This window comes from Molothrus ater, chromosome 1 (genome assembly GCF_012460135.2).
Source record: "Molothrus ater isolate BHLD 08-10-18 breed brown headed cowbird chromosome 1, BPBGC_Mater_1.1, whole genome shotgun sequence".
NCBI classification, from domain to species: Eukaryota; Metazoa; Chordata; class Aves; order Passeriformes; family Icteridae; genus Molothrus; species Molothrus ater.
The window spans coordinates 79,117,682-79,136,589 of record NC_050478.2 but is presented as its reverse complement, the minus strand read 5'-3'; the positions used below and the strand labels follow the sequence as shown (position 1 = coordinate 79,136,589).

General features: G+C 38.5%; 1 protein-coding gene across 1 annotated transcript in view; it reads left to right on the top strand.

The window, feature by feature from the left end:
• The window catches only part of TRIO (trio Rho guanine nucleotide exchange factor), a 244,215-nt gene that overhangs the window by 142,819 nt on the left and 82,488 nt on the right, over positions 1-18,908 (top strand). The window contains 10 exon segments of the mRNA XM_036378951.2: positions 3,497-3,612; positions 6,831-6,953; positions 9,736-9,930; positions 10,042-10,157; positions 10,705-10,771; positions 11,555-11,664; positions 12,725-12,794; positions 13,250-13,339; positions 15,238-15,330; positions 17,345-17,456. Of these exon segments, the coding sequence (XP_036234844.1) occupies positions 3,497-3,612; positions 6,831-6,953; positions 9,736-9,930; positions 10,042-10,157; positions 10,705-10,771; positions 11,555-11,664; positions 12,725-12,794; positions 13,250-13,339; positions 15,238-15,330; positions 17,345-17,456 (1,092 nt within the window).

The following is an 18,908-nucleotide window of genomic DNA, read 5'->3' as shown; positions in this document are numbered from 1 at the left end:
GCATGGCAATAAGTCCAGAGAAAAAGTTGCAGCAAGAAAAATTCTGAATGGGAGAGTGTTAGAGCAAGATGGATTAGAGCAGATAGCCCAGAGAGGTAGGAGGATCTGTACCCCTAAGAATTTTTAAAACTTAGTTGAACAAGCCCCTGGAAAACTTTAAAGTTATTGGTGCTTTGAAGAGGAGATTAAAACAGATGGCCTGCAGAGGTCACTTCCACACCAATTTACTTGATGACTCTATTAGAAAAGGACATGTTCACTTTAAATACAAGGGGTAAACAGCTCGTTGTTTTTCCTCTGTCCCCAAAATTTCTAGAGCTGTACAAAACAAAATCTCAACACAAATGCCAGCAGTATCAATAACTGAGGCTGACATTTGTCACTTAGTTCTTCTTTCAGTAAGAGACAAAGAAAACAGAGCAGAAGAAAGCAGGAAGTTGTAGCTACCACACTTACTGAATATTAGACAATTTTTTTTTAAATTCAGTTTTGAAATCTGTAAAGGAACAGTCATTCTGAGAAAGGCAAATGTGCTAATATGAGGAAAGAATAGAAAGATCTCTACTAATGTCCTTAAGAGTAATAATTACATATCAGAACCATAGTGTTATGCATGTTCTGTATACATTTAAAATTCTGGATGAGTGATGCATGTTTAGGAAGCAACAAAAAACCAATAAAAAATCCCCAAGTAGAAAAAAAATAAGCTGTTTCTTCCATAAACCATGTAATTTATGCTTCTGAGAATTAAACATGAGTTAAGATAGAGCTAGTGGGGACTCCTTCCTGTTAGGTCTCAATGGTATGGTGGTAACTGACCAAATGATAAAAATGTTCACTCTGTCCTTCCTGCTCAAATATGCGTGTCAAGAAAAAAAGAGATCTCCTTTCACCTCTTTCCTAAATTGAGAAAAAAAAAGAGTGTTTATTTTAGTGAAAGAAAGGTTACCTATGTTCTAATAGAGCATTACAACTCAGATGTATGCTTGAGACTAGCAGACTGCAATCAGTATATAGTTTATAAATTAATGCCTTAAAAACTTGAGTAAGCTTTGAGTTCCTGCAGAACTGCTGAACATTTTTCAAAAACTTCATTCAGTGGCATACTTGATCCTTATTCCCAGATGCAGATTAAGTTACCTGGAAAAGTGATGTCCTAATCTAGGCAAAGTTTAGCTAAGCATATGCTTCATGGGGAACAGGAATTGCAGTGGTACTGAACTCTGAGAGGTGTCCTTATGTCCCTGCACACCAGCGTAAATAGTTTCTGTGATATGCAGTTAAGGGTGCCCAATCATTGTCTCACTTAGGAAGGAACTGTGGCCTAAAACTGTGCTGTGGCAGGTGGGTTGAGTTGGTGACAATTCCTGTAAGCTCAGAGATGAGAGCATCTTCATCTTTGTTTCTGCTGCTAAGGTTGTGTGCATCTGCTTTACCTGTCTCTGCTGTGCAGGCTGCAACTGAGCGTGGTTCAGGAACTTGTCCAATGGCGCTTATATTTTTAGATAGGTTGCTAGAAGGATGCATAGAGACAGCTGAGAGCTCTTTGAGCCTGGAGAAGAAGCTGAAAATTTAGGGAACAATACTAACAAATGTTGGAATCAAAGTAAATAACAGCAACGGGGACTGTAGTTCAGGTGGCTTGAGATACAGAGATGCTTTTCCAAACCTAGCATTAAATATTGATGTTTTGTAACTTCCTTAGAGTAGTTTATAGAATATTTTTTCTTCTATTTGCCAGTCCAAGAAATTAATGGCACTAACACTAACAGTGCCCAGCCAAATATCTCTCACTGCCTTGCCATCTGTATCATGTCCTCACAGAACAAATGCTGTTCCAATTTGCTAAATTCACCTCACTTGCTCTTTGTCAGAACTACTTTGCTTGCGTCACTATCAAGATGTCTCTTTTTATATGGCGTGTCCAGTTGGGTGTGTTGCATTGTATAATGATAATTGTGTCCCACCCACTCCACCTCCCTGCCTCCTGAAATCTGGCATGTACTCTGAGCAAGTGTTTTGGAGGTGACATAAGGCAGAAATTAAACTGAGAAAGCAGGGGAGGCTCACAGCAGATCAGCTCATAGCTTGGCATATGAGGGGAGCCTGACCAGCAAAAAATAAAACCTTGGCCACAGTGATCACATTCCAACCAAAAGCAAATTCTGGGTGATCTCAGCACCCTGTGGCAAGTGGGAATATGGTGCTTGTAAGCAGAAGGATGTTGGCAGTGATGCAGACAGGTTTCATAATCCTCAGGGAGGCTGTGACAAGTGGTTGTGTTTGATCCCAGATCTCTGATGAGGTAGACAAAGATGCATTTCCCCTCAGGCTTCCTGTTATTTGAGCTTCTCTTGTCAAACTGTTTCTTGGAGTTGTTAGCTTTTGGGATGCAAAGCATGGTGGACTTGCACAGTGGGAGAGCAGAATGCAGAGACCATAAGACACCTAGCCCCTGATAGCCTTCACTTGTAATTATGGATCATGGAAAATAGTCAGCTCTGGGTATAAGTAGAAAAGCAAGTAGTGTTGGTGTAAAAAGACTTTTTTGTGGTCTCTTCTGCTTCTGCTGGACCTCTCTTTTGGCTCTGTGCAATTGCAACAGAATCACCTGGTAGAGACATTGAGTGTCCCCATTCCCCTCTGCTCAGCTTGCCCTCCCAGGTTTGCAGTAACTACAAAGTCAAGTAGGGCTGCTGCTCTGGAAACAGCTCTGGGTAGAGCGAGCTTCACAGGAAACTGCTAGTATTTCTTTTTTCTTTTTTTGATGGAAAAACCATAAGCATTAAAGAAACAGAATTCAGGTAAGGTCTTCTGCATATCGTAAGCACAAGGTCTTTGCTAGGAAGAATTAAGAAGGTTGGACATGTGGGATTTGGATGTGAGTTTTCTGATACTCAGGAATAACAAACTGTGGAGTTAATTATTTGATTATCTGGAAGTTCTGTCAAGGTTCAGTGAACATTCATATTTAACAAGTCAGCTTACTTATGCTGCATTTGATCTTGTGGTGACCTGAGGTTGTGCATTTGTTCATCTGTATTTAATCATTAAAATACTTTATAGGAGACTAATTAAATTTATAGGAGACTAATATTTAAAATTCCCTTTTTTTACTTCAATATAATATGGTAAGCATGTTGTGATTACTTTTGTGTGCTTATTCTTTCTGAGGAAACCCCATCAAGTGCCATCTTTATCAGCCTACATTTTCAATCCTGCTATAAGCAGTAGCAGTCCCCTTGTCAAAAATATTTGAGAAGAAAAAAATATGTCAGTAGTAAGTTTTAATTGCATCTCTAGTTTCTTTAACCAGTAGTTCTGTAAGTAATGAAAAAGGGACATTCCGTGTTTCATTAGTATCAGGAAAAAAAGCAAAACAAAGACTAACAGAGCAAGTGTATAGTAAATTCTACAATGTAAAGTACTTTATTCTCCTGATTTTAGTGTGATATTTTAAATTTGATTGTCATAAGTTCTGTTTTCATTTCTTCAGATATCTTGAATGAACTCTTCCAGAGGGAGAATCGTGTGCTGCATTATTGGACCATGCGTAAAAGGCGTCTTGATCAATGCCAGCAGTATGTGGTGTTTGAAAGAAGTGCCAAGCAGGTGAGGGTTTCATATAAAAATCCTCTTTGGCATGATCAGGGGTTCACTGTCTTCTCACAGTAACAAATTTGTCATTCACTTCAATATTTCAAATGGTTAAAACATGAGAAGGATTGAAGTAGCAAATTGAATTCTTTGCCTCCCCTTTAATACAGAACACCTAAATGTGGTGAGGCAGTGTGTCTGTAGCTTTTGTAGCTTAGAGGTGATGTTTTGCTTCTGCCAGCTTCATCTGGTACTGGCAAATCTAATTTCTGCAAGCTTGTGTTTGACAAATTGTTATGCTTGTTAACTTTTACACACACACCTAATTTGTCTGGGGAAATTACAGGCAGCAGCATTTTTCTCAGATGTTGGAGGAAAAATATCTAATTAAGTTGATTGGCAGTTCTAGAAATCTGACAAGTTGGATAACTCATTAAACAATAATAACTGAATTACTTCGGTTTTTCAATTCTTTGTATTTGGTTTCATGGTTTCCTGCATGATAGATCCACCTCTTGGTATTTTGTTGAATTTATCAGTCTGAAAAGAACTATTAAGTAACTACCTCACACGCAAAAAAAATTTCCTTCACTAATCAAAACACATGCCTTAAAAATAAGTAGGGGGTTCAAGGCAGAAGTGGTAAGTAGATTGATCTGTGATGGTTTTTTTAGTTGTTGGGTTTTTTTTAAACTGGTTATAAGACAAAGAAAGGAAGCTATCTGTTCCTGTTCTGTGGAAAATGACACAATGCCCATAGTGCATTGTGCATAGTAAAATATAGTCAGATCCTCTTGAAAGGGCTCAAAAACCTAATCTCTTATTTCTTTCTGACAGCTAATTTAGACAAAAGTTTGGTCTGGTTTGCTCTCTTGAAGGAATTCTCAAGTCTTCTTTTCGTGCTTTCACAAAGAAATTAATGCAAGATGCATCTTGGAGTGAATTTGAAGTCTGATACTTCTTTAAAACAACACCACCATCTCTTCCCTGCCCCCCTGTCCTTGCCTCCCTGCCCTACTTTTGAATAACCTTAATTTAAACCTCTGACAAGCACATGATCTACTTGTTTTTGTATAGAGATTACTAACCAACAGTCAAACACTGGAGATAAAGATCTGTCAGCATTTTCATTGTAAATCCCATTTTTCAGCAATCACCAGTTCAGTCATCAAAAAGCAAAGTGAACCAAACCATATATGGGACTCCACAGTGATTAGCAAAAAAATGGAAGTGTTGCTGTCTTCATTTAGATGTCTTTCTGGAATTTGGAAGAACCTGTTCTTTGTCCTTACAGAACTTGATGCTCTTGTGATGGAAAAGATACCATACCAGTTTGCAAGAACAGTGTTAGATTCTCAAATCCTGTCAGAGTTAAGGGCTTACCTGATCCCTAAACTGATTCCTCCAGTTCTTGTAGTGATACCTCAGGTGAAATAAAAGCTGATCTAAACTGTAGGAATTAAGATCAAGTTGAACTTTCTGTCATACTGTGCCTCTAAAGAGCTGCCAGCAAGTTATGAAAAAACAGCATTTTCATTCTCATGGCGGGGGGATTGGAACTACATGATCTTTGAGTTCTCTCCCCATCAAAACCATTCTGTGATTTGGGGAAGGGCAGCTTTTTGTTTATCATTCATTCCAGCGTTAGGTAATAAACCCACTAAAAAAAGGCAGAGAAGTATTAAATGTTGTTGGTAATATGGTAGCCATGCTGTGCCTGTCCATATCAATCTTCACTTGCAAAGATTGACATTAGAATGACAACATGTGTCATAGAGGTGGTTGATTGCAATGTTGCTTTTTTGACAGAAGTCCAACAGTTGTTCCATCAGCAACTTTTAAAAGTACAGGCCCCTCTCCTCAGGCTTGCACCTGCATCAGTATGTGACTAAGAAAATGGCACCCTGGCATTCACATTCATTGTTGAATTTTGAAGGCTTTCTACTCATTTCAGGTTTTGCACCAAGAAGGAAAAACATTTGAAGGGGAAGTAAGGGAATCAATGTTGTTTCATCACAGCTTTGATGAGTTTAAATCATTGGTGAAATTATAGTAGAGACAGTGCCTTTTCTGATTCAGTGTAAGGATATGTGTGAAACATACATATCTACTCTCCACCAGGATAAATCTTTTCCTGTTCTTGCTACTGTGGATAGGTAATGCTCATAATTTCAGGTTATCCTTTCAGGGGAAGAGTGAACACCCACCAGCATTCTACTACTTTTTCTCTTGGGTTATTAAATTTTTGCCTCGTGTTCAGAAGCTACACATGCATTTAGTAATAAGGTGGTTCTAAGCAAGCTGTGTAAAACTCTTTGAACATCTGCTATTGGCTTTTTCAGAGACGAGAAGTTTCTAAGCTCCCATCCCTCTGCCTGCTGCTGTAGGAAGCCTGTATTGAGAGCTGCAGAACAGTTGTCAGTTAGATTTTCACTGTTATGCAGCAGTTGGAGACAGCTCTTGCTTTTTTCAGGAGCCAGAGATTCCTCACGACCACTGAGTTATGCTTTAAAGGGCAGCAGGTAATGTGGGTAAATCATAGATAATTACCAAGATCAGCATTTTTCATAATAGTGAGCAAATGAAGTGTCAGGATGTGGAAGGGAAACAATCTTCGTTTGCAGTTCTTTGTTCTTGTTTTTTTCTACTTATACATGCATAAATTGATTTAACTGAGACATCTCACTGTTCCTTCTCTGCTGCAGGTTTTATTTCCAGGAGCACAGACCACACTTTGTGAGGTTGGAATACATGTCAGCAAAAGAGTGAAGTGATAGTTAAATCTTACATGCTTGGAAAGTTTAGTCTGTACACTTATGCACATTTTTACATGTTGGAACTTGTATATTTCTGAGCATGGCTGTCCCATGTGGCACAAAAAAGTGATGTTTTTCTTTTTCCTCAGCTGAGGAAAGTATACTATCAAACTGTGAACACAATTAAAAACCTTTCAATAGTGGACTGCTGTAGTCCTGCAGTAGTGGACTTCCCTGAAGTGTTTGGATTCATACATCATTTTTAATTCTCTAAGCATTGCTTCATAGTCTTTGTGAATTATTTCAGAGTTATGAACTATTTGGTATGGTAGAGGTATTAGATGATTGCCACAAGTGACAAAGAGTAAAATTCACCTGTGGCCAAATTGTGTGTGTGAAATATTGATTACAGATGGTTTTTGTTGGCAAAAATATATTGTCTTTTCTCTTACTTTTCTTCATTAATGCTTTATTTAGGCTCTGGAATGGATTCATGACAATGGAGAGTTTTATTTATCCACGCATACTTCCACTGGTTCCAGTATCCAGCACACTCAAGAGTTGTTAAAAGAACATGAGGAGTTTCAGATCACAGCAAAGGTAAAATACATTTTAAAAATTATCACAAAATACTTAGAGTTGGAAGGAACGCCTGGAGATAAGTTAGTCCAATCATCCTGCCATGACAGGGTCTCCAAGAGCAAGTTACACAAGAATGTGTCCAGGTGGGTTTTGAATGTCTTCCCAGAGGGAGAGACTCCATGGCATCCCTGGGCAGCCTGTTCAGTGCCTTGCCACCCTCAGTGCAAAGAAGTTCTTGCTCATGTTGAGATGGAACTTCTTGTGTTCTAGTTCATGGCTTTTAGTCCTTGTCCTGTCACTTGGGCATCACTGAAGAGTCTGGCACCATCCCCCTGATAGCTTCCTTTGAGATATTTTATATTTTGGTGAGATCCTCTCTCACTCTTCTCCAGACTAAACTGGCCCAGCTCCCTCAGTCTCTCCTCGTTAGAGAGGTACTCCAGACCCCAAACTATCTTTGTGTTGCTCTGCTGGACCCTCTCCATTGGCTCCTTGTCTTTCCTGAACTGTGGAAACCAGAATTGAACACAATACTCCAGATGTGGCCTCATTAGGGGCATGTAGAGTGTCAGGATCACATCTCTCAACCTGTGGCCACATCTTCCTGATGCACCCCAGGATACTGTTGGCCCTCCTGGCCACAAGGGCTCTTCTGGCTCATCCACCAAGGCTCCCAACTCCTTCTCCACAGAGCCGTTACCTAGTAGATCAGCCAACAACCTCTGCTGGTACTGGGGTTATTTCCCAGCTGGTACTGGGGTAATTTCCCCCAGGTTGCAGGACCCTGCCTTAGTCCTTGTTGAACTTCAGTAGATTCCTCTGCCCAACTCCCCAGCCTATTGAGCTCCCACTGAGGCAGCACAGCTGGTCCCGCCAGTTTCATATCATCAGCAAACTTGCTGAGGGTGCATCATGTTCCTTCTCCAGCTTGTCGATAACCAAGTTGAGTAGAAGTTGAATTATGAAAGATTTGAAACACAACAACTGAATTCCCCTTGCCCATCAGAAATTCCCCCAAGGATGTGTCCATCAAGATCTGTTTACTTGCAGTGGCTTTCTGTCTGTATTTCTGCTGAGAATAGAATAAACCAGAAGATAATGAGCAGATATTCATTGTTACTGGAGCTCCATGAGCCCCATGTGCTGTTGATTTCTCATGACAAAATCGTGGTGAGCTAGCTTAAAAATGTTTTCAGTACCTACAAACATTTCAGGGCCTTTGATTTCCACTTCCATATCTTCATGATTGTGGATTACTGAATGTTCATTTAGAATATAAAATACAACAAGCTGTATTATTATTCTGATTATTACTTAGAAGATATTAGAGAAACTAAAGCTTTATTTGTTAGGTAACTGATTTTATTAAAATATTCTGTGCTTCTCCTGTAAAACTTTTTGAGTCAGGCAGCAGAATGTTATTCTGCATCTCTGGAGGCCTTTACAGGCCTGAGGCCATAAAGTTGTCACTCCTGAGGCTTTCCAGTTTTCACATGTGAAAGACAGACAACCATTGCATGACTGAACTACCTGAGTTTGTAGCCTTGTCTGTCTCTGGATTTTTTTGCCACCTGTTCAAACTGTCACCCATTTCTCCCTCTGGTTCTCCAACCTTCATAGAGAAATAATCAAGCCCAGGAAAGTAAGCAAGTGTTCATTTGTCTGAAGGATCACCTCAGAAGAGACTTGGAGATGGAGATGGTCAAGGGACATGTGGGAAGGGAGAAAAGAAAATCCAGAAAGAACAGAGATCACTTTTGTTGTTCAAACCTGGATTTTCTCCTGTTTGATCTTTGCTTCAGACTTTGATTTCCTGGATCCCTTCCAGTTGCAGAGCACCACTACTCCTCCTTATTCCCTCTTTCGGCCTGCAGATGACATTGGTGCCCTTTTGAAAGGATGTTGTTTGTGTCACTCCCTTGGCATTTTGCTACCTGTTGGGAGGATATGTTAGCCCTTGCTAATTCCATACTGAAAAGAAATGCTTGGATGAGGGACCATTAGGGAACAGAAAGAATTAAGAGAGTACAAACTTGATTTTTTCAATATTGTAAGAGTCAAATTTTTATTGACTATTTTGCTTAACTCCCTGCTAGTAAGGGCCCTGACTGTACAATCCACTCATGACAGAGAGGTCGATGTGTAAACTCATCCATTGTGGATGATTTATGATTTACATTAAAGAAACTGCATAATCTTAAGCAGACTGTCATTTGGGAAAAGCATTTAGAGATTTTGTGATAACTACTTGTTTCTCTTAGTTTCTCTCAAACAGTTCTGTGCCAACAAAGCATAACATAGAAAAGATTTAAAGAATTCAGTCTTCATCTGTTAAAGACTAAAGCATATAACAAGACTTACTTCCATCTCAGCATTTCTGTGGTGCCTAAAGGAGGTAGATTCTTGGGACTGTGGACCAGGTCTAATATCAGTGCTTCAGTGGTAATAAAAAAGTACCCTCTTTGGCATCAAAATGCCTTTGTATTGATGCAAGAGTACTCATGCTGAAAGGCTTGCCTAGCAGAATTTAATCTCTGAGTCAGATATGAAGGACATATTTCAAAGAAAAATAAACAATCTGCTTCTAGTCATGTAATAATAAAGCCTAAGGAAACCTACATTAATCTTGTGCTATTTTTAATAAGTAAAAGGTATCTGTTTAAAGGAGTTCTGGGAAGAGAGGGGAAGAAGGTAGCTTCTTCAATTCCTTCTCTAATTGCACTTAGTAGCAGTTAAGCAAAATGACCCCCTGCATGACAGGTAGAGCTTGTAACTGTTCAATATTTTCCTGTTTTCATAGCAAACCAAAGAGAGGGTGAAGTTGTTGATACAGCTGGCTGATGGCTTTTGTGAAAAAGGGCATGCTCATGCAACAGAGATTAAAAAATGTGTCACAGCAGTGGATAAGAGGTACAGAGACTTTTCCCTGCGCATGGAGAAATACAGGACCTCTTTAGAGAAAGCTCTGGGTATTTCCTCAGATTCCAATAAATCGGTAAGAGAAATTTGAGTGTGATGACAGACAAACAGACTTTACTTGCATTTGATTTAGCTACCTTTTTCTCCTATCTCCTTCCTTAATCAATTCTTCCTTTCTTTAATAAAGAGCAAAAGCTTGCAGCTGGATATAATCCCAGCCAGTGTCCCTGGGTCAGAGGTGAAACTGCGCGATGCTGCTCATGAGCTTAACGAAGAAAAACGAAAGTCTGCCCGCAGGAAAGAGTAATACATTTATTTATTTTTAATCAATGAGAATGCATAAATCAATCCTGATAATAAAACAACTGTCATGGCTTGTCTGGCAGCTTAGAAATTGTATAAATGGTAAAAAGAGAGTGGTAGTACTCAGTATCTCTTATTGCCATTTAGTCACATGCTTGTTCTCCTAGATAATTCTAGTATGACGGAATCTTAAACTTTCAAAACTGTTAGACTTCTTTTAACATGCTTTTTTCCTTTTTAGAAATAATGTGAAATAAATGTGTAAGGGGAGGAAGCAACACAAAAGTTAAATGACTGTAGCAGTGAAAAGTGTTAGAGAAAAAATTGCATCTCCTTCCCCATTTCTTCTTGTTCTGGTTAGTAATGGAGGGTTGTTACCTTGTAGGTTTCCTTCCTCTGTTGTCTCTCTTCACATTTCACTTCTCAGATTTTTCTTGCTGCAGTGGAAAAGCAAAAGCTGATGAGGAGAACGATGTGTTCTGGTTATTATGTGTTCACAATGGTCTAACAGACTGAGATTTGATTATTCTTTCTGTTGTCACCTAAGGTTCATTATGGCTGAGCTGATTCAGACAGAAAAGGCTTACGTAAGAGACCTCCGGGAATGCATGGATGTGAGTTTTCTTTTTTTCGCTAATCTTTGAAGGCAGGACTCAATCCGTTGCTCTGTATTTTTTTTCTGGTTTTAACAGCTGAGCATGATTGTTTTGGAATCATAGGATCAACTTAAGTAATCTTACTGCCATTAAGAAGAAACTTAGAATTACATCTGATAACAGGCATTTCAGAATTCACCCTATATGTTTTGGTTTTGTTGGTATGAATTTCAGTATTTGTTCCGTTCCCAATTCATAATCGTATGTGGGGTTTTTGTTTTAGAGAGAGGAGGGAAAAAGGAGGGGTTTACTTTATTTGCTTTGCTAGCAATAGGGGAGAGCTTGTGCTAATTCTCTTATTATCTGTATCACATGTTCTGCTACTAGCTGACTTTTTGAATAGAAATGCAGTGAGATTCCATGGAAAAGTGCCCAGTAATTGTTATGCTGAAGCAACTAATGTTCAGTGGTAGCTGTTGCACAAAGCATGAACTTCTAGACTGCAGACATGACCTTGATAAGGAATATCCTGAAGCATTAGAGGTTGTCAAGAACACTATGCATTTTAAATTATGAAGTCTCAGGGACTATGTTAAATTGTCAGTTTTAGAACTTGTATTTCACTGTCAAAATCACAAGGTATATTTGACACAACAGGCACTGTCACAATTGGAGATGATGCTGCTGTATGATCTTTGCCTAGTTTCTAGTTTAATGCATACTTGCAAATACCTGGCTGTGTCTGTTGGGAGTTTATCATCACTTTTCACACATCTTTTTTTTTTTTTTTTTTCTGGGCAGACATATCTATGGGAAATGACAAGTGGAGTTGAGGAGATCCCACCTGGTATTGTAAACAAAGAACACATTATCTTTGGAAACATGCAGGAAATTTATGAGTTCCACAATAAGTGAGTGACTTATCTTCCATTTCCATACTACTGCTAAATCCAATGATGACCTGAGGGATTTCCTAGTGAAAATACTGTGTATTTCAATAATAAATGCTTTCCCATCAAAAAAATTGAAAGATTTTCCTCTTGCATTGCTAAATTATTTCTGCTGTTGCTTTTTGCTGAGAGATAGGTACACCATTAGAAATTATATTTTTCAATCTCGGGTATCTTTCAGCATATAAGAGATTTTTTGGATACACCAACATTTTGTTGTAGGTTTATCAGTTGTTCTAAAGAGATGAAAACCATTGAACTCAATAAAATACAAACATAGCACAAACATTAGGGCTCTGTCATTGTTTCAGAACCCTCATTCCCAATATCCAAGGGCAGCTGTTAGTGGGAAAGAGTAGGGCTCCAGCTCTTCTTGGCTCTTCTTAGCTTCTGTGGAGATGCTCCAGCATCATTACATTTACTGGAGTACAGAGCATAAAAGAGACTTGTCCACTCCATTTCTTCTAAATTGAGTGGTTCTTAGGGGGATCTGTGTACAGAAGTCTTGCTCTGAATCTTCCTTCTTTGTTATTTCCTGGTTATGTACACATTTGTATTGGGTTATGATTCTTAGTAATAAAATATACCTAGTGTATTCCAGACCCTGATTTTACAGTTCTTTGTATGCTTTGTGTTAACTTGAGAACTTGAGTATCCAAAAAGCAAGGTTTGGGGTTTTTTTTAATTTGAGATGAAGGTTTTTCTTGAAACTGAAAACAGTAGGAAACCTTGGTGGAGAACAACAGCAATTACTAAATTTTCGTGTATTCTTATGTATTAACTGCATGTCCACTGGTTCAATTTCTGATCTTCTCATCAGAATTTTTACTGAATTATATTTTATATTACTACTTTTATTGCACATTTTTATGTATTCGTTATCTTTATTTCCTTAGCTCATACATTTGGTATTACAGAAAGTTTTCTAATGGCCTTTGTCCACAGACAATAGATCCAAACAAGCTGCTGTAATAAACATGTTTCATATGCCTTGTACTACTTGTTTCTTTTTTACCCACAGTATATTTCTCAAGGAGTTGGAAAAATATGAACAGTTACCAGAAGATGTTGGACATTGCTTCGTGACTTGGGTAATGAAATCAGACTTACATTTAGAAGTAGAGGAGGGGGTAGGATGCATGACAGGCCAAATGCTTGCTCTCCAATCCCTTTTTGATTTGTTAAAGTACCTCTTCCTGCAAATTAAAGTAAAATGTGTGTATCTTTAACTGAGAAAACAATAATTAGGGCACTCCTGTCAGATGCCAGTCCTTAGCTGCTCTTGAAGTGTATGCAAGTGTATGCCTAAAGCTGTGTGCAGATTTGGTTTGTCTTAGTTTGAATAACCTATTTTTATATACATTGCTGCTGTTTTCAGTCTTACTTGCCTGATGTGTATTTTTACACTGCCAGTTTGAGTGGAAATGTAATTCTGTACAGCTTGGTTTCTTGGTAGGGAAGATTAGCTCTCTGATAATGACATAAAAACTTTGAGAGAGGAATGATCTCTCTGATAACCTTTGTAAATTTGCATTTTGTTCTGCAGGCAGACAAATTCCAGATGTACGTTACCTACTGTAAAAATAAGCCGGATTCCACTCAGCTGATATTAGAACATGCAGGAGCATACTTTGATGTAAGTACATCGTGTCCATCTTAAAAGCTAAAACACCTTGGCTGCTGGACTCATATTTGTGGTTCTGCTGAGTGCCTAATTTGTTAAGAAAATGCACGTTTCCTGTTAATAATGCTGCAATTTATTAAGCTGTCAGCTCAAGAAAATCAATCCTGTGTCTCACATGGTTACTTCCATTGCTCAGTTGGTGTTACAGAGCTGTCAAATCAGATGTGAAAAGCTGCTGTCAAATACCAGAGCGGTTCAGAACTGGAAGCAGGTTCTGGCAACAACAACCGAGACATGAATCTTCAGCTCACACAGGCACATCCTGCAAATCTTAGCATTTTGATGTGCTTAGTTTGCATTGTATGTAATAGAGATAGAAATGTTGTTTGAGTTTTTGCAGTGCTTTTAAACTGTAATTGCATGTAGTGGTAATTCAGTTCACTGCTGTTATTCAGAAGGGCTGAACCTCCTTATTCAGTCCCACGGTTCCATGGCCTATATGTGTAATATTCTGCATAGAAAAGCAACAAAAATTTAGGTGTGTTAGAAGTTATAGGGAGGAATTTTGGCCATGGTGACTGAGTTTTGGTTGGACATGTATTAATAGATTATTCAATTAGAGTGCTGTCTTTTTCCTCTTTTTCTATTTTTTCCCCACTAGCTGTATGATGACACCACAAATTTTTTATGATGACACCACAATTTTTTTTAGAATTGTTTGTACAAGTAGAGGGAAATAGAGGAAATCCCTGAAGCCCTTGAGGTTAATCTCAAAAGTCTAATCACTGAGGAAATGAGGTTTCTAACCATTGTAAGGCAAAGCCTTTCTGTGAAACCTCTGTTAAGTTTTCAGTGTTTGAAGAAGAGCCAGGTGAGTTACAGAAAATCAGGTAGATACGACCAAAAAAATTCCAAGAAAAATTTAGTAAATACCATTAAAACAATAACACAGGGCTCTAATAAAATTACTAGAAATAAATTCTTGCCACCACCTCCTTTGATAGATCCAGAGCTCTCCATCCCCTAATTCACCTAAAGTATATTAGGAGTGTGAAGACTTAATTCTGTGCACAGAGACCTTGAGCGCTTCCACTGATGACACCACTGGTCCGTGTGAAAATATCGTGTGTATCCCATTTTGGGAATTTCTGATACTGTAACCATGGTTTGATGGCACATAGCTGTGGGGCATAACTTGCTGTTTGAAATTGGTTGGTTGAAATAGATACAATTCTATGATAAATGGCAGACCCGATCAGTGGAGTTCAGCCTCAGTCAGTACCTGAAATCTGTAATCATCCTAGTTAGCTATCCGATAATTCTGGTTTCCACCTTTAGCTTCGTGGATGTAATTTCTTTTTCTATTTGTAAGTGGCTGCTTTCTTTTCAAGTGCTTGGTAACCTCAGAAACTGTTACTCGGTGCTCCCTCTGGTGGGGGATGAGGCCGTCTGTGACTGTTGACACTGAAATAGCAGGGGATGCTGAGAAACCTCTACCTCAGCCTTCCCGGCACTCCTGCCTCTTCCCTGCAACACTGGAATGTCAGGGTTTTTCCTCTCTTGCAAGTAGCAAAAGAAGTACAGATCTTAATGTTTTTTTTAAAAAAGGTGTTGCCACACATTTTGTGTCTCTAATTGTTGCTCTTTGTATTTAGGTTTGTTTAAATGTTTCACAGGTACTCTTGGAGTCTTGGAGGTAATCATCTTCTGTTTGTACCAAGTGAGCAGGCAGATGCACAGCATTACACATATTCATTGTGCCTGGAATATCTGGTTATCCTGTTTTTTTGGGTTTTTTTCCTGCTAAAATAGAATTGGTAGTTAATGTATATTATTTCATAATCCCTCAAAACAGTTTATATCTGAGTGTTGGTGCTTACAGTCCTCAAATGTTTGCTTTTTCCATGTAGGAGATACAACAACGACATGGACTGGCCAACTCTATCTCCTCTTACCTTATCAAACCTGTCCAAAGGATAACAAAATACCAGCTTCTTTTAAAGGTCAGTATTTATTCAGTTCTTCATCTGATTTTGCTGGTCATAAGAAGGCAAAGCTCTTGCTAAAAGCACGAGGGTTGTTCTACTCTACTCTCTGAGACTCCGGCATCCTGGGCAGCCACAAATGCTGCTGCAAAATTTCAACTGAAAATGGTAAAGAAGGCATAAACAAGCAGCTTTTTGTCCAGATTTCTGTAAACCAAAAAAAAGATTCCTGAATACTGATGTTTACTTAGAAAATATAATTTGCATGTGCAGGGTAAAAAAGTAATTCATGGCTATAGGACTATAAAACCATTTTTGTAATGGTTTCTACACCAGATTTTGGCAAGACATTAGCTATGCTGATGGTATTAAATACTGTAAAATAGATATTTATATATAAAACTGTAATACAGATATCTATGAGGCATTTAAATATCTGTGTGTATTGGTAAATATTTACACATAGTGACTGTTACCTGTAGAGCACAAAGAGTTTATTTGTAATGTTGCCTGGAAAGTCAAGTAAATAGTAGCTGCCAAATAAGCACAACTTTTGGAACCCTGTAGTTAGAACCTCGACTCAGTGGACAGATGTCTTCTCAAGTGGGCAGCAGTGTTCTTGGACTGTGCTGATTCACTGTTAGGTGGCAATGCTTGTTTTGTTGTAGCAGCCTACAAAAGCACTGTAACTGATCTGTGTCTCCCCTTTTTACTTGAGAACAGCCATGTGTAATTGCTTTTGACATTTCTGAAAAACATTAGAGGCTATTTCAGGTCACTTTGGGTGGAAACAAATCTGTCATTTTTGACTGAAGTTTAGTGTCTGTTTTCCACTTGCAAGGAGTTGCAACTTAGTCAAGTTATTATTACAGAAATACTCTGGGCTGTGCTGTTTCAGAAATTCTGAGGAACTAATTCCAACAATTATTATTATTTTTAATATTAAAATGCTTTTGCCTGCAACTTTATGGAAGTGGTGGGATACGTTGGTTTCACCAGTGTTTGCAGAGCCAGATGTCTTTGCTGTGTAGTAGAATGGATTTTGTCTGGTGGTTCCTGGGTTGTCTTTCCTTTTTTTTTTTTTTTTTTCTGTAATAGGAGGGAGACATATAGCATAGTAGGATTAAGAGCCTAAAACTTGAATGATAAATGAAACATACTATAGTTCTAGAAGTTTCACTTGTTTTTCCAAATGTTATTGAAGCTGCTCCTCTTCTGTGCCTCTGAGAGATACTTAGTTACTCTCACTGTTCTGTGGAGTTGTCATGCAAAATTTAGGTGGAATCATGTAGAGTTTTGCTGTGATAGTGGTATTGGCAGTTGAATAAAAATACTGTAATGATTATAATACTAGAAATCACATGGCTTTCTCTTTAAAAAGGGGAAAAGGAATTTAACCTGAGGGAATGAATTAAGTGGGCTTTTTGAATAACAGAACTAACATAATATGCCCTTTTGGTTATGTAACCTACATTTTATCTTGATACTGTTCAAATGCTTGAAAGCTGCCAGGAAATTTGAATACCAGCTGAGACACTGTTACATTAAATCTCTGGGATGTTGAATGGCCAGAGAACTGTATGCCCTAAATTCTGCTACAGCACTTCAGCATGTTAAATTCTCTAACTTCTGTCCATTAGTTAATGCTGGTTTGTATTGAAAAGTTTTGCCTGTAGGTTGCTTTTAACTGTATGAACACAGAATAGTCATTCATGGAATACTTAGAATAAAACAGTGTAATCTTTATCAGCAGTTGTACAGAGCAGGTGTTTGGTGCAGTGAAGCAATGGCTGACATGGGAGGTGGGAAGGGTCCTTTTGTGCTGTCCTGCTTTCCTCCATCTTCATGACTTGGCAGCTGCATTGTTCTGGGCCTTGATGTAGAGCAGCATCTGATAACTGTGTCAAGAAGTTCAAAAATATTTTACGTGTCAAGAATGATTTTTGGTTTGTTAGAACTACTCTTTGGTTGTCTGTCATATTAGTGTAAAAACAAATGATAGAGAGTTGTTTTGCCTGCTTGTCTTTTGCAGGAGCTGCTCACGTGCTGTGAAGAAGGTAAAGGTGAGATTAAGGATGGCCTGGAGGTGATGCTTAGTGTGCCAAAGCGAGCCAATGATGCCATGCACCTCAGCATGCTGGAAGGTAGGATTCAAGCTGCCTTTCCAATTCTGTGTGCTGCAGATGAACTTGGTTTTGTGAACGTGTTCTTTTCTCAGGGTTTGTATTTTTCATACCATTTTGGCAGGGCTATATGAGATGAAAATTTATTTAGGAAAATAATTTGTTACAGTCAGCTGCTAGAGTTTTAGTAATTCTTGAAGTGTTCTTTCACCTTGATCTATAGTTGTGCCACTGCAGATTTGAAAAACCTGTAGGCCAATGAAGTAGTCCACTACTCACCCAAAATGCAATAGGTGACTGGTCAGATAGGCTGGCTTTGGCTGCATTCTCCAATCTTAGCTTCTTTGTATGAGGCTCATAAGTGTGTTACTGGTGATTTTGCTGATTTATGTATCAAATAATTGTCTCCAAGAAGTTTGTCTTTTCCACATCTGTTTGCTGCCTGTTCCATAACAGACTTCTGGTTGAAATCTATCTTCTGGCAGTAAAATGTCAGCATAAGCCAATTTAGCTCAAGCCTAAGCCAGCATAATCATGTTCATGGCAGACAGTGGAGGTTGGATGTAATGCATCTATGTGCTTAGAACAACTTCGTGCTGAAATCTGTTTTGCAATTGGCACGTTATCATTTATAATGGTGCAATCATACATTTAGTAATAAAAATGTTTTTCTTGGGTGTTTAAAGTTTCTGAGAAAAAAAAAGCAGGGCCCTCTTACCCTACAGTTGCTGAATAAATACTTTTAAGTGCTTCTAATCAATATGCCTTTTCTTCCCTTCTGCCTTCTGGGAGTAGCATGTTGCTTGTTGTGGAATTTCCAGTATTGTGCTAGATACTGTAAAATGTGCCTTGGTTTGACATGTGATCCTTGATCGTATAAATGTTCCAAATCACCTCTGTTCCTTGATTTTAAGCAGTAAGGATGTCCGGCAGTTTACAGGATCACTTCCAAATGCTTGTTCAGGAGGTGGTCTTAGTATAAAGGCTGACCAGCTTTGGTAATAATCTTTTGACACTGGGAATGTGACTCTGGAGAATATCCTAATCTTTCACATAAGTTGGTTTTACAACAAATCGTGCGTGCATTGTTGAGTCATCCCATGCTGGACAAATATAGTGAGTGAGCACATTTCCTCTTTATGTCTCTGGAGGATTTTGAATGAACATCCTGGCGGAACTTGCCTCTGATCCTCTCCATACTCTTGCCTTGTTCAGAACATGAGAACTGGCAAGCAGCATCTATTTAAAATACATTTTGATACCACTCAGAAGAGTATGGTAGACAATTTTTGTTATCCTCCAACTCTAAAACTTGTATTAAACTGGGCGAACATGATACCATTATAATGGAAGTAAAATTGTTGGTATTCTCAGTCTTCATCTTTTTTTCATTATGTCTCAATACAAATGATCCAGCTGGTAATTACTGTAATGTGGATCAATTCTGGCAGGACCAATGGTAGGCTGATTGTA